The 16952-nt window shown below is 37.4% G+C and overlaps 1 protein-coding gene across 4 annotated transcripts in view; it reads left to right on the forward strand.

The window, feature by feature from the left end:
- The window catches only part of LOC150106126 (uncharacterized), a 424317-nt gene that overhangs the window by 183398 nt on the left and 223967 nt on the right, over positions 1-16952 (forward strand). For 3 of the 4 annotated variants that reach the window (XM_090393871.1, XM_090393872.1, XM_090393874.1), the window contains one exon: positions 8578-8736. The exons of the other annotated variant lie outside the window; for it this stretch is intronic. In XM_090393871.1, coding sequence (XP_090249997.1) covers positions 8578-8736 — 159 coding nt within the window. The remainder of the gene's footprint in view (positions 1-8577; positions 8737-16952) is intronic. 4 annotated transcript variants of the gene reach the window in all.

Raw genomic sequence — 16952 nt, forward strand, 5'->3', positions numbered from 1 at the left:
AAAGTCTCTCACCTTCCTGATGACATTTCCTTCCAGCTCCAGATCTGTCTCCTGGCCGCTGCCAACTGCGCAACACATATACTCTGTCTTACTTCTGCTCAGTCTCATACCTCTCTCTTCCAGTACTTTTCTCCATCTCTCCAGTTTAGTTCCCGCTTCTTCTCTTGAATCTACACACAACAAGATGTCATCTGCATACAACATTGTCCAAGGCACATCTTCTCTCACCTCCTCTGTTACCACCTCCATCACAATATTAAACAGAAACGGACTTAATGCTGACCCTTGATGCAAGCCAACTGTTACTTGAAAACTTTCTGTCTGTCCCAAACAGGTCCAAACACTTGTCTTCACATTTCTGTACATTTCCCGCACCAGCCTGACATATTCTCCGGTACCTTCTTCTCCCTCAGACACCTCCAGACTTCTTGCCTTGGCACTCTATCGTATGCTTTCTCCAGATCAATAAATACCAGGTGTAGCTCCCTTTGTTTCTCTCGATATTTTTCCATCATCTGCCGTAACCCAAAGATAGCATCTGTTGTTGATCTACCAGGCATGAATCCAAATTGTTCCCTTGCAATCTCCACCTCCTTCCTCAATCTACCATCAAGAACCCTTTCTAGGATCTTCATTGTGTGGGACATCAACTTTATTCCTCTGTAATTTTTACAGTCTTGTTGTGCATCCCCTTTACCCTTGTAGATGGGGACAAGAGTACTCTCCCTCCATTCTTCGGGTATATTTTCCTGTTGGCAAACTTTCATGAACAGGTCCCACAGCAGGTCAATTCCCTCTTCCCCCCAGTGCCTTCCATGCCTCCACTGGAATTCTGTCGGGGCCCACCGATTTTCCATTCCTCATCCTCTTCATGGCCTCCGTCACTTCCACTCTACTGATGTTCTGCACCATCCCCTCAGAAGGCTGCCCATCTCCTCTGAGAGTCCTTGCATTTTCCTCATTCAAAAGTCCCTCAGAGTATATTTTCCATCTGTTTCTTATGTCCACATCTCTCCATAATACTCTTCCTTCAGCATCTTTGATCTGCCTCACATGTAAGATGTCCTTTGCTGCTTATTTCTACATTTCGCTAGTGGTAAATTTTTCTCTGTCCTTCCTTTGTTTCTAATTGATCATACAGATCTTGATATGCCATGGCCTTCGCCTGTGCCACAACTCTTGGCTTCTTGCTTTCTCTCTTTGTACACCTCTCTGTCCTCTTCCACTCTTGACTCATCCCACTTCTGCTTTGCCTTCCTCTTATCTGTCATTGCCACTTGTACATCATTATTCCACCACCAACCCTCCTTCTGCTCTCTAAACATTCCAGATGTCTCACCAAGCACCTCGACTGCACAGCTCAGGATTACTTTTGAATTATGTTTCCACCAATCCTGTACACTTTCCAGTCCATCCGAAATCCTCTCTAACACCCTCTCCCTAAAACGATTCCTCACACTCTCCTCTTTTAAGCGAAACCACTTAATTGTCTTCATCCCACGGCATCCAGAAGTTCTTATCTTCGATCTTATTTTAAAGTCTGCGCATAACATTCGGTGTTGTTGTGCTACTTGATCTGTTGGAATTACTTTACAATTTGTCACAACCTTAAGATGTTTTCTTCTAGTCAAAATATAGTCAGTTTGTGAGCTGTTGTTACCACTCCTAAATGTTATCAAATATTCTTCCCTCTTGTAGAAAAACGAGTTCACAATTGCCAGATCAAACGCTACTGCAAAATCACTTATAACTATCCAAATTCAAATTTTTTGCAATTTCATGCTCTATAGATATTATTGCCAGGGACGACAAACGTTCTTGAGACATAGAAGATCGCAAATAGGTTTTTATTAATTTTAATTTGGAAATTGACCTTTCTACTGATGCGACTGTAACTGGACTGGTCAATAATATTTTAAATGGCATAGTAATATTTGGATAAATATCCGACAAATTATTTGCAATTATGAATTTTAAAATATTAATGGATGCATCTTCTGGAACAATATTTCTAAAAATAATTAATTCAAATTAAAATTCAGATTCATCAATATCTTTATTTAATTTTTGATACAGCTGTTTGCAGCAAAATTTTAATTCATTTTCTGTAATTTTTCTTATTAATTTCATATCATAAAGAAATCCAAATGATTTTTGGTGAATTTCATGCAATTCAAATCTTTTTTTGACAGATTGTAGAGCAGTATCTAAAATTACAAAAAAGAAATTTATCCTAAAATTATCTTTGTTATCACCTATGACGTACTCGACTTCCTTTAAATTTAATTTCTATTTCTAATAGATTTGACAGTTCTTTAGCAATCTCAAAACAGCTATCAAATCCTGATATTCTCTGCTCTTCAAAGTACTGCACTAACTCTTTAATATGCTAATTTGCTATGTCTATGGGAATTTTTGCATTTTGTAATACTTTACTTACTAAATGAACTTTTGACAAAAGCTCATACCAAATTAAAAGGCTTAGTATAAACTCAAATGATTATCTGATGCAGTTATAAATAATTATTTTAGTGCATTTAAAAATTCTGGAATTTGAAAATGTACAGCTCTAACTGATTCTATTCTACATTCCCATCTTGTATCACATAACGGTTTTGGAGTTAATTGCTTAACAAATTTGTTTAATTTTTTGTATAACATTAAAAAATTTTATTGCTATAATTGATGATTTTGCAACATCCCCTAAAATCAAATTTAAATTATGACAGGTGCAAGGAGTATAAAATGCCTTTTCGTTTTCATTTAAAATGTAAGCACGGACTCCCTTATATACTCCTTTCATATTCGCTCCATTATCATACCCTTGCCCACTATAATCTGACAATTTAAGATTTAATTTATTCAAAAGTGATTTTATATTTTCATATGTACCTTTTACCAGTAGTGTCATTAGTTGTTAAAAACATAAAAAAGTGTTCACAAATTTCAACATCTGCTTCAAATATATGTAAAAATCTAAAAATTACTGAAATTTGCTCCTGATAACTAACATCAGGAGTAGAATTGAGAATTATTGAATAGTACTTTGCCTGTGGTATCATATTTACAATATTTTGGTTCCCATATCAACAATTAATTCATTTTGCACAATGGATGATAGATACGAATTTTGTTTCTCTCCTATAATTTTTTTCCCGAACATCTCATTAAATGATCTTTTAAAAGTGGATCAAATTCTGCAATTAATTCTATGATTCTAAAAAAATTACCATTATGGGCAGTGTTCAAAGTATCAAAATTACCTCTAAAAGCTAAATTTTGTTTGGATAAATAAAGAATTGCTGCTACTATTTGTCTTAAAACATTTCTTAACCGTTCTGCTTCAAATTTTATGAATTTTTATTTGCCTGATCAATTGTATTGTGATTTTTTAAATTACATTCCATTTGTGTCCATGAATACATGCATTTCATGTGCACTGGATTTTGTTCGTGTGACTTTAATCTTTCACTTACATGTCGCCAGTCAGAAAAGCCATTATTAGATAAAAAAATTATCATCAGAAGAAAATAATTTGCAACAAAAACAAAAAATAGAGTTGGAAGAGTTTGAATATACAAGCCAACTTCTGTTTTACTTCTCTCCGTTTGCAATTGTCCTAACATGTACCTCCTAACATGTACATTCTAGCTCTTGCATCTTATTTGCAATATTATAAATGTTGAGCTGTGGAAAAACACCTTTTTTGGGCCATGTTGCTGGATCATCAATAGTAAATTGTTCACCTTCCTCTGGTGTCTCAGTTTTCGGATCTTCAATAGTCATTGTTTGACCAAGCGCCTCATGTTCTCCGCTTCCTTTGAGTATTTCAGAACTTTCATTATTAATTAATGTTGAAGCCAAAGAACTGTTTGTAGTTATTTCAGAACTCCCGATAGATTTAATTATAAAATAAGTTAATAAATTAAAACAAAATTACTTACCTAATAAATAAAATATATCTAAAATAGATAATATTTGAAAATAAATAAATCTAATATAGATTGAAAACTGCTATTGAAGAAAAATTCTGATGTCGGATAACCTAAAACCAGTTTAAAAAAATATATTTTTTAAGATGTTTTGCAATAATGTCACATAAAAAAATTGCCATAACAGTACGTGTATATACTTACTTGTTCATAAAATCATAAACTAAAATCAAAAAACTTCTTAAAATTATTAAAACACCTGTTTTAAAATGCACTTTTCCCTATTTAACACTATGTTGTACGATATTGTTATATATCTCTTACAGTGGTTTCAAATACTACCGCTCTAGTGCTATGATCTTATTTCACTTACTATAACAACAACAATAGTTGGTTGTAAAATTATATACGTATATTTTTCTATATAATAATATTTTTTATATAATAATTACAATATTAATTTATATAATAATTTAAAAAAAATTAATTGATTTGCTTTTTTAAATTTTTTGTGCTTTGCAGGGCCCTGTGCCACCGCACAGTTCGCACACCCATGAATACGGCCTTGGGCCAATGTGTATATCGAGTGTATTGGTAAAGATGTTAGAGAGACTGGTTAGAGACAGAATATAAATGTTGATTGATGAGAATGGAAGGCCTCTGAGAGGGTAGCATGAGTTTGTTAAGGAGAGGTCATACTTTAGTAACTTGGTTATGCTATATAATAGGGTGACTAGCATATTGGATGAGTGAGATGTTTATACAGTTATTTATTTGGCTTTTGCAAAAGCATTTTATTGAGTACCACATGATAGACTACTTTTGAAAATTGGATAGGATTAGGTTGGACAGTCATTTGGTAGCTTGGTTACAAAGCTGGTTGAATAATAGGAGCCAGCAAGTTGTGCATGGAGATGCAGTGTTCCATAAAAGGAAGGTGATGAGTGGGAGGTGCCACAGGGTTTGTTTTGAGACCACTGCTGTTTAATTTATATATCAATGAAATAGTTCAGAGTGTAAATGGAGATATGCAGTTGTTTGCTGATGATCCTAAATTAGGAAAAGCAATGTCAGAAAATTCAGATATGTTGCTGTCACAAAAGGATTTGAATAGGTTGGTGTGTTTTGGGTTGAAGAATGGGGTCATTTCAATGTTGGGCAGAGAAAATGGAATAAGTTTTACCACATTGGAGGAACTTTGCTTCAGGAGGTGGAGGAAGCAAGGGATCTGGTCATCTTGGTGGATTGGGAACTGAAGTTCAGGAGATACATTGCGAAAGTCATAAGAGTTATCCAAAAAATCCCTGCTATAATGGGGTGATAGTTCCTTTCTATAAGGTTCTAATTAGGCCTCATTTCGATCTCTGTGTACAGATCTGGTCACCAGGCTCTGTTAGTGATAAAGAAACATTGGAGAGAGTGCAGAGGCAAATAGTGCAAAGCTGGCCTGATTGGTCAAGTGGTTATCGTATCCACTCTCCACTCGAAAGGCTGTGGGTTTGAATCCCGCCATGGGCATGAATGTTTGTGACTGTCTGTGAAAAATAATGGTGGTGGTGGGTAATAGATGGCATTGGTGTAGATGATGTGGTTCGCTGTAGTTGGTGGACTGAGGTGGAGACAAAGAGTTGTAGAGTAGGTGCCCTCCCTCAATGAGTCTTTGGACTCCTTGGAGGTGTCATGTAATAATAATAATAATAATTATTATTATAATAACCAAGACTGTCTCAGCATTCTGGAAGATTCAGTATGATGTCAGATTGAGGGAATGTGGTCTTCAGAGGGGAGGCAATATGATTGAGATATATAAGCTGTTGAGAGGAGACTACCAAATAGATACAGGGGAATTATTGCATAGGTTGATGGATAATGAATAAGAAATAGAAGTCACCTTAGGAGACTATTCAAGGGTCATGTGAAGAAAGGGGGGGGAGATTTTTTCTTTGTGGGAAGTGAACGAGTGGATTGCATTTCCAGAATGGGTGGTGAGTGCTCCAACATTTAATGTGTTCAAAGCAAGGTATGATAGTTATTGTGTCTGCAAGTATTTTACCTCATTCAGTGAGTCTTTTGACTCCATGGAGGTTGGAAGTAATACTAATACTTATTTAATCTTGTTATCTTCTTGATAACAATAAAGACTTCAATAAAGGGCAAAACAAGTCTGAGTTAATGATCCTTCTCATTCATGTCTACACATTCCTGAATTCTGTCTTTTAAAATCAATTTTTTCCAATACTTTAACCAACACTCCTGTGATACTGATAGGCCTATAATTTGCTACTCATAGAGAATACTTTATGCATAGGAACTGTTTTGCTGTATTTCCACTCACTTGGCACCTTCCCAGAATTGAGGCTCAAATTATACAGCTTGATCAGAGGGAGTTCCAATTCCCTTGCACATTCCCATAATACTGGGGCTGATGTGCCAACTTACACCATGGCTGTACTTGCATTAAGGTTCATCAGTATCATAAAGCACATACAGTTCATCTACCTTTATTTTCCCATAGTCAATGTTACATCTGGCACTGTTTAAATATTTTGTTTACTTCTGTTACCTCCCTACTATTGGCCCTCATTAAAGTTATCATACCATAATCATTCTTCCATTTACTTGCCACATGGAAAAATGATATATCATGATATATTTATTGCTGTTATTGTTCTGAGTCGATCTCTGATCTATGTAACTAATATGCTATCTATTATGCTATCTATGCAACTAATATGCTATCTAATATGCTATCTAATATATACCAGAAAGAAGTTGCTGTGACCAGGTCCTTGCAGGACCTGGTCACAGCAACTTCTTTCTGGCCTGAAGCCAGCTTGTTCAGTCGGAAGTGCTCTTTCGATGAGTGGTGAAATTTTTTAAGGAGAATTCTTTCAAAGAGCTTAAAGGTGGTGCAAAGCAAGGAGATAGGTCGCAGGTTTTTCACATCATTTGGATCTTTCCCTGGTTTGGGCACGGCAATTATTTTGGCTTCCCGCCATAGCTTTGGTAGTTTACCAGTCATAATGATTTCTGAGAAAAGGGCAGCCAGCCATGTTTGGTCATGTTGACCAAGATGTTTTAGGAACTCAGGGAGTATACCATCCACTCCTGCAGCTTTGCCATTCTTGGTTAGTTTTAAGGCTATTTGTACCTCTTCCTGAGATACTGGGTGCACGAGTTCAGGAAACTCAGGTTCCATCCTCAGGATTTGTCTGGTGGAAGCTTGTACAGCAATTTTCTTGGTAGAGCTGGGATGAATCTTGGAGTTTTTCAATAAATGGTTAGCCATTTAATCAGGGGTTATCTCTGTTGTTTTGTGTGTTGTTGGCTCTGCTCCACCTAATTTTCTCAGAAGTGACCAGCTTCTCCAACTAGATGTGACGAAATCGAGTTCATTGATGGTTGAGATCCATCTTTCCTTTCTGTTTTTATCCAGGGTTGATATGAGCTCCTTAGCAATAGTTGGATCTTCAGATTCCTCATATTTGGTTAGGAGTTCCTCACTTTCTCTACTCCAACATGGGATATATTGTTTTCTGTAGCCTCAAGGGATAGAGGCTTTTGCTGCCGATTTCAGTAGTTTAACAAATCTAGGATAGCAATTAGGAGTGGGTGGAATTGCTCTAATGGTTTGTTCGATTTGTGTCTGAAATGCAGTCCAGATGGACCTGCGGAGATTCCATCTAACGATTTGTGTTCCACTAATAACTTGGATTGATGTTCCTATCTCTATTAATGTAGGACGATGTTGACTATTAGGAAATCTGGTAAGGATGGTTCTAGTTGAATTCTAGCTAGATTATTACCATCCCAGTTGTTAGAGGAATAGCCACACATGGTGTGATGGGAATTGAAGTCACCAACATAGATAGCAGGGTGAGGAGGAGGTCGGTCCATCTGATTAGGCCAGGATTGCGATAGAGGTTCATAGACATTGTATATGGTGATATTTTGAACTTTAATACCTATGGAGTATTCTGTATTAGAAACACTGGGTTATATTCTTGAGACCAGGCTGGATATAGGTTGCTAGGCCAAGCTTGAGGTGGCAGTTATAAGACATGAAAATGAGTCCTGGGATCTTTAGTCTATTGAGGGCTCTGTCAGGCACATGGGTTTCCAGGAGAGCCAAGACGTCAATTGTTTTATATTTGGCTATTTTGCTGATGACTTCAGCTTTGGATTTAGATATCCCTTCTATGTTTAGTGAACATATCTTGAGGTAGTGTTGAATAGGGGACTGCAACATATTTTTTGAAGCTTTCCCTCCACCTGAACAAGCGACGCGATCCTTGTTATTCCGGGCGACAACGATCGAGCTTTTTATGGTTTGTATTCATCATAATTGTGAGTAGTCCAGGAGGCTTGGAAACCTTTGGATGCCTTGTTTGAGACATTAGCTTCATGTTGCCTGTGATTCATCTCTGGGGCTTCTTTTGTCTGAAGCACCAACAATGTACCACAAGTCAACACTACTGGCAGCGGCGGGGGGGGGTCTCAATCCCCCATTATCATGGTAAGTAATTAATATGCTACAATTTCTTTTACTGGTTTGGTATTATTAGATGACAAGTGAAAATAAAGTTATTGTTATTCTCATTGGATTGCCCATTACTAATCCAATTAAATATTTTTTCCTACCTAGAAACATGAGTCATACTGTGGTCGTGTTGTCACACACTGTCCACTGTGCATCACACGAATTCCTAGAATGAAGCATACTGAGCATATCCTTTCTGAATGTCCAATGACTATTATAAAATGTTCACATTGTGGATACCAGTTCATCAGAAAAAAGATTTCTGTAAGACTGTTACTAATTTTTGTATCTACGTTATATTTGAATTAACGCTCACAAATTCCATTTTTAATTGTAGTCATCATCATCATTATCATCATCAAATTCTTGATATGTACCCTCAAGGGGTGTTTATGATATGATAGTACTGCACGAAAAACTTACACCATTACTAACTTCGTATCTACACTAATAAGAGCAGATATGCTAACAAGAGCAGACAGCCAGCATGGCTGGCCGAGTGGTTAGCATATCTACTCTCCAGCCAAACGGCTGTAGGTTCAAATCCCGCCATGGGCATGGATGTTTGTGATTGCCTGTGGAAATACTAGTGGTGGTGGTCGGTGGTAGATGGCAGTAGGTGGGGTTGCGGTCAGTTGGTGGATGGAGTGGAGACAGAGCTGTGGAGCAGGTGCCCTCCCTCGATGAGTCTTTGGACTCCCTGGAGGTGCCTAATAATAATAATAATAATAATAACTAATCTACAATATCTCGGTCTTCCTATGGGTTATATTCTTGCAACCTGGCAAAGAACACTTTTTTTGCTAATCTTTCCTCTCCCATTCTGTTTAAATGACCATAACACCTGAGATTAGCTCAGCTAACACATTCCTGGATGCTAACAATGTTAAGTTCTTTCTTTAGATTATATTTGGTCATTCAAATACAATTATTTTTTACTAAATGATTTAAGGAAATTACAACGTCAACTAGGATTTACATTAAAATAAATTTTAATATACTGCAATATTTCAGCAATGTCACATTGGCATTTTCAAGAAACTTAAGAACAAGACACGTGCATGCAAGCACAACAAACAATAAGTGAGGAAGAAACAGGAAGCTATTATTTCTCTTAAAGTCTTAATGGTGCCCCCTAGCGGGCAATGTTGCTATTCTTGGGCGATTGGGCTGAAGGTCTTCTGATGTAGGTTTGCCAAATTTGAGGCAGCCTCATGCAGATCAAATTTGTTGAGGTTTGGATGTTTCTTAGGGCTGAAGCTGATTCCATGAAAAGCCTTTCGTATATTTGTATTTGCTACAGTGTATTATCGAGGCTTTCTTCCACCATATTCTATGGCAGGTATCCAGCACGTGGCCAGCAAGACCAGAGTGGCTGTATTGGTGAAACCGGATGTAGTCCTTGTGTTCTGAGATTCTAATATTGGCTGTCCTGCCTGTTTGGCCAAAGTAGGACAGCTTACAGCTGAAAGGGACCTGGTATACACCAGGCAGGTCTGGGAGGGGGGGGGGTCTTTAGTAGAACGGATAAGGGATGCCAATTTTTTATATGGTCTATAACAAGAAGTTAAGTCATGTTTTTTTAGGATTTTTGTAATTTTTTCCGAGGTGCCTCGGATATAGGGTATGGTGATGGATTTAGAGTAATCCTTGTTGTGAGGGGGGGGGGGGTTGTGGTTTACTGGTTTCAATATATTTTGGATTTTTTGGGGTGGGTAGCCATTGGCTGAGAAAGTGTTGAGAATGTGGTTTAGTTCTGTGGTTAGGGCATTGTCATTTGAACAGATAAGTTTAGCCCTGTTGTGTAGTGTCTTAATGACTCCATATTGTTGCGAGGAGGAGTGATGTGATTGTTGGTGAATGTATCTGCCTGTATGGGTGTTTATTTTCTATAGACTGAGAAAACCAAGGTTCCATCAGGCTGGCAGGTGACCAGTGTGTCTAAGAAAGGAAGGCAGTTGTTTTTTTCTTCTTCCAGGGTGAATTTGATTCTGGGGTGTTGGTTGTTTAAGTGTGTTACCAAGGAGAGGAGTGCATCGGAGCCATGTGGCCAAATAGCGAACACATCATCAACTCAGCGAAGCCAAATGGTTGGTTTTGGTGGGGCAGAGTTTAATGCTTTCTCTTCAAAAGTATCCATATAAAAGTTGGCCAAGGGTGGGCACAGTGGAGAACCCATGACTGTCCCCTCTATTTGTTTGTAGAATTTTCCTTGCCAAACAAAATAGCTGAGTTCATTGTGAACTGAAATAGGACTGTAATATCGGGAGGAAATTTAGCTGGGATTAGCTCTAAGGATTCTTTGAGTGGGACATTTGTAAATAAGGAAGAGACATCAAAACTGACCATTATGTCAGTGTGTTTGAGTGTAAGGTTTTCTGTGCTGGCTTTTGAAGTGGGCTGAGTTTTTTATGTGTGAAGGTGTGTTGCCAGTATAGTGTGAGAGAGCTTTGACCAAATGTTTAGCTAGTTTGTATGTGGGGGAATCAAAGCCATTCACTATGGGACGTAATGGCACATTTTCCTTATGTATTTTTGGGAGTACATAAATACGGGGGGACGGGGGGTATGGAGTTAAATGATTTTAATTTGTTAGTGATTTCCACAGGCCAAGAAGTGACCTTCTTAAGGAGCATGTGGAGTTTTCTAATTTGTGAGTTGGTGGGATTGTACTCGATAGGGAGGTAAGTAGCCCGATCTAACAATTGAGCTTTCAGCTTACCTGTGGTAATCCTTTTGGTTAAGCAATACTGTGACGTTCCCTTTATCAGCTTTAGTGATTATTTTTTTCTTGTTTTTCTTTAATTCCAGTAGAGATTTAATTTCCTTACTGGGCATGTTGGCTTTTGGTGGTTTAGCTTTGGTCAGAACACAAGCTACATCCAGTCTAATATCATTGGCAACGTGGTTTGGAAGGTGTTGTATCCCGCGTTTAATTCTTATCATAATATCTTCAGCAGGTATTCTTCTGGGCGCAATGGCGAAGTTGTGGCCACGTGCAAGAGCATCGAGTGCTTCAGGTTTTACACTAAATGACGAAAGGTTGACCACTGTTTCAGTTGGAAGTTGTGGTTTCGAGATCGAGTTCTTTTTCAAATTTTCAAATTTTTTGATCTGTCGATCTCGTACTTTTTTAAATTCTTTCTCCGCTGCTGCGCACGAGATGTCATATAAAATAGACCAAATTTCGTGGCTTAATGTGCTTGAAAGGTCACCTTTGAGTGCCTGTATAGCTAAGTTAGCATCATTCAGGAAATTGGCATTCCTTATCTGCTCTACTAAAGACCCCCCCGTAAGCTGTCCTACTGTCCTACTTTGGCCAAACAGGCTGGACAGCCAATATCAGAATCTCAGAACACAAGGACTACATCTGGTTTCACCAATACAGCCACTCTAGTCTTGCTGACCACGTGTTGGATACCTGATTTCTTCCACTGTAGAATACGGTGGAAGAAAGCCTCGATAATACACTGTAGTAAATACAAATATATGAAAGGTTTTTCATGGAATCGGCTTCAGCCCTAAGAAACAATCCAAACCTCAATAAATTTGGCTGCATGAGACTGCCTCAAATTTGGGAAACCTACATCAGAAGACCTTCAGCCCAATCACCCAAGAATACCAACATAGGGGGCATCATTAGGACTTTAGAAGAAATAATTGCTTCCTGCTTCTTCCTCACTTACTGTTTGTTGTGCCTGCATGCACGTATCTTGTTCTTAAGTTTCTTGAAAATGGCAACTTGACATTGCCGAAATATTGAAGTATATTCAAATTTATTTTAATGTATATCCTAGTTGACGTTGTAATTTCCTTAAATCATTTAGTAAAAAAATGCATAACCAATGTCTTAGCCTTTCCACGAGAAACATACAATTAAAATGAAATATATATTGATCTTTAATTAATATATATTGATTAAAGATCAGATTTGACAAAATCAACATTGATTTTTTCAAAAATCAATGTTAGCATTAGATGTTTATAAATCATGGTCAATTAAAGACCAATATATATTTCATTTTAATTATTAAGTTCTTTCCTTAATATCCTCAGTTTTAATATGACATCGCCACTGACACCATCTGTTCATGCCTCTAATCTTTCTCAGGACTCTCATATCTGTGGTCTCTAGTCTTTGGTCAAGTGTTTTATATCTAACCCAGCTCTCAGATCCATAAGTTAAACTTGGTTTGAACACTGTCTTGTACACAGCTAATTTAGTGTTTTGACTAATTTCTCTCTCATTCCATATAAATTTATTCAATTGACTTCCTACCATACCAGCTTTGTTGATTCTGTTGTCTATTTCCATATTTAATTTACCATCTTCACTGAAAATCGTGCCTAAGGAGCTGAAATGTTTTACTTGTTCTATAGGTTCTCCAATCAAAATGCAGTTGATATTTTCAACGATTCTGCCTATTTTCATTGTCATTGTCTTGTTATTGCTGACCTTCATACCAAATCTATTACAACAGTTATCAGTTTAGTCAGGGAATCTTGCAGACTTGTAGCAGATTTATTTAGGAGTATAACATCATCTGCATAGAGTAAAGGCTGAGATTAAGATATCCAATTTTGATATCAGGTTTATTATTATTATTTGATGCCTCCAGGGAGTCCAAAGGCTCATTGAGGGAGGGGTGCTTGCTCTACAGCTCTAATACAGCTTGCTCTACAGCTCAGTTTAATACCACTTTCCTTCATAATATGATCCATATAGATAATGAATAACAGAGGGGATAATGTACATCCTTGTCAGACACCTGATTTAATATTAAACCATCTTCCTGTACTTAATTCAATTCTAACTGCTGATTTACAACTCAAATAAAGACTAAGTATTGCTTGAAATATTGCTCCATTGATACCATACAACTGTACCACTTTGAAGAGCTTCTCTCTTGGAACCGTGTCATATGCCTTTTCCAGATCTACAAAACTTAAATACAGATCTTTGTTATATTCCCACAATTTCTCAACTATTTGTCGTAACGTGAAAATTTGATCCTGACAGCCTCTATTTGGCCTTTGTTCTTCACCAAGCTTCCACTTCCACAATTCCTCTCAATTGTTTCTTAAGTATACTTGAATAAATCTTACCAGGAACACTCAATGGGAAAATACCTCTGTAATTCTCACATTCAGTTTTATTTCCCTTTTTATATATGGGTAGTATGAGAGCTCTCTTCCAATCATCTGGAATTCGTCCCTCTGTCCAAGCCTTCTGAACTATGCAGTGCAGCCACTGTATGACTTTTATACCTGCATACTTCGGCATTTCTGGTCGAATATCATCTATTCTCGCTGCCTTTCCATATTTCAGGCTTTTGATGGCTTCTTCTACTTCAAGTATGGATATGTATTCCCGATTGCATGTCTGTTGAGTGTTTTTTACTACTGTTCTGCCATCACTGCTTGTTTCATTTAGCAATTTTTTGAAGTGATCACTCCATACGTTAAGGATTACTTAATTTCACCAGTTTTCATGTCGCCTTTATCATCTCTAATTCCTTTTACAACACTCTTTCCGCCATTTCTGAACTTTTTCAACTGCCTCCAGAATATTTTGACACCTTCCTGATATTTATTTTCTATGTTCTTACCAAATTCTTCTTATGACTTTTGTTTAGGTAAATTTACACAGTTTTTAACTTTCTTACATTTGTCTCTATATTCTCTAAGCGCACAAGCTGATTATTTGCCAGGAACTTTTGATATGCTTTCTTCTTTTTCTTCACTGCTTCTTTAACTTCCTGTGTCTACCGTTCGGTTCTGATTTTTCTATTCTTGGAGAAAAACCTCACCACATGCCTCTCTGGCTGAATCAATCTATGTTTTCTTCAGAATTTGCCACTGACTCTCCAGTGTTTGGTTCCTGTTCTCAAACTCTTTCATTTTTTCTTGAATAATGTTTGTGTATTTTAGTCTACAGTTTACATCTGAGATCAGCTCAACTTTTATTAATTTTAAAACTTTCTTACATGTTTTTATTTTCAGTATGAAATTCAATTTTATCCTGCTTAAGACTAAATTGTGATCACTTTCAATTTCAAATCCTCTGTACACTCTAGTGTCCTCCACCAGTGGGAAAACATAACTATCATCAATAACACAGTCAATGAGACTGTTCTTATTCCTTGCCTCTTCTCTCCATGTGAATTTATGCATATTTTTATATTGCAGCATTGTGTTAGTAATCACATCTCCCGAGCAGAAATCCAACAGGTATTTGCCATTATTATTGGCTTTGGTCTTTTCTCCAAATTTTCCAAAAATATTTTTGTATGTCTGTCAATCATTTCCTACTGTGCTATTTAGATCCCCAACAAGGACCAACTTTTCCTTTTTCATTGTGTCAGTTGTTTTCTCTAAAGCCTAAAAAAATTCCTTTACTTCTGCCTTAGAGAACCTTTTGTGGGACCATAGGCACAAATAAGTCTTATTGTCCAATTCACCATTCTGATATTTGTCCACATCACTCTACTTGATACTGCTTGCCATTCAAGAAGATTAGACTCAATATTTTGTGTTCAATACTATAGCTACACCTTCTTTTCCCTGATTGTCATTGCCTGAATATAACATTTTGTATTTATTGCACAGAAAAATCGTACCAAATTTTGTCTTTTTTGTTTCATTCACCATTATTTATGTTGATCTGTTACTTATCCAGTTCCAGTAGCTGACTTTTCGCTGTTTGCCTTGGTTCCCTGGTGAAAAGAACATGGACCTTGTTTTACCAGGCGACGCCCCAGCCGTCATGAAATTCTGTCATGTTGTACCATCATTTTATATTTTGCTTTAAGCCAATACGAATATATTTGGTTGGCTAAATCTCAAATTGCCAGCCCGTCCTTGTTTGCTGAGTATCAAGGTAGATACCTAACAGGATGCACCACAAGAAGGTGAGGATTAGAAATTAGGTTAGAAGACCTGGTCGGTTATCCACTTTCCTTTAAACGTGATGTGAAGGTCTCCTCAAAACAGAGATGTGGCCAGTGACCGTGGAAGAGACAGGAACCTCACCACATAGTTTACTATGGTAAGTAATGTTTTACCAGTGGGAAAACATCACTATCATCAATAACACAGTCAATGAGACTGTTCTTATTCCTTGCCTCTTCTCTCCATGTGAATTTAGGCACATTTTTATATTGGAGCATTGTGTTAGTAATAACATCTCCTGAGCAGAAATCCGACAGGTATTTGCCATTATTATTAGCTTTGGTCTTTTCTCCAAATTTTCCAAAAATATTTTTGTATATCTGTCAATTATTTCCTACTGTGCTATTTAGATCCCCAACAAGGACCAACTTTTCCTTTTTCATAGAAAAAGGAAAAATTTGTCCTTGTTGGGGATCTAAATGACCATAGAAACAAGGTTGGACCCTCTGCAACTTTTGTCTCTTGGAAAACTTACAGGAAAGAAGAGAAAGAAACTCGGGAACGTAAGACACTATGAAAATAGCATATGATGAAGATACCTTAACCCCTCCGCAGAGGGTATCTTCTGATCCCTCATGTCTGAAAACCAAGAGTCTTCTCTTAAGGCTTACAACTTGGAATGTAAGGACCTTATATGAAGCTGGGAAGTTAGATGACCTCATACAAGAACTTGAAGCGTTCACAGTGAGGTCAAATGGACTAATAGAAAAATAAACAGAAAGAGCCATTTAATTATATACTCATGTGGAGACAGTCATAGGAATGGAGTAGCATTTGTACTAAAAAATAAGATTGTGCAATCCTTACTTGGATTTTATTATTATTATTATTATTATTTGACACCTCCAGGGAGTCCAAAGACTCATCGAGGGAGGACACCTGCTGTACCACTCTTTCTCCATCAATCCATTAGCTGACTCCACCGACGCCATATACCGCCAACCACTACCACTAGTATTTCCACAGACAATCACAAACATCCATGCTCATGGTGGGATTCAAGCCCACAGCCTTTTGGCTGGAGAGTGAATACGCTAACCACTCAGCCAGCCAGGCTGGCAAAAAATCTTCTTGTAATAAGTAAGTAGATTACTAAAGCATGACCTCCCTTTAGTAAATCCATGCTGTCCATCAAAGATAATACCATTGTTGTCAATCCAATTCTGGATCCTACTTCTCACAAGCTTCTCCAACAACTTAACTACAACACCTGACACACAGATAGGCCTATAGTTTGATGCTTGAGTTCTATCACCTCCTTTATAAAGAGGCACAATCTTGCCCTCCTTAGGAACTTGACCCAGTGCAAGACTCGTATTAAAAAAATATGTCAAGGCTGGCATCAACTCCCCATACACCTCTTGCTCACTTACAGTCAGTCTCTCCTCCCCATCAACTATTGCTCTCCATGTAGTAGTCACATTCACAAGATTGAAAGACCTTTATGAACTGCTCATTAAGTATCTCCACCACTTAATAGTCCATGTGTTTTCATCCGGAAGGCAAATGTCACATCCTACTAATGCAGG

The sequence above is a fragment of the Typopeltis vanoorti genome, chromosome 6 (assembly GCF_054136105.1).
Source record: "Typopeltis vanoorti isolate ZY-2024b chromosome 6, IOZ_Tvanoo_1.0, whole genome shotgun sequence".
NCBI lineage: Eukaryota > Metazoa > Arthropoda > Arachnida > Uropygi > Thelyphonidae > Typopeltis > Typopeltis vanoorti.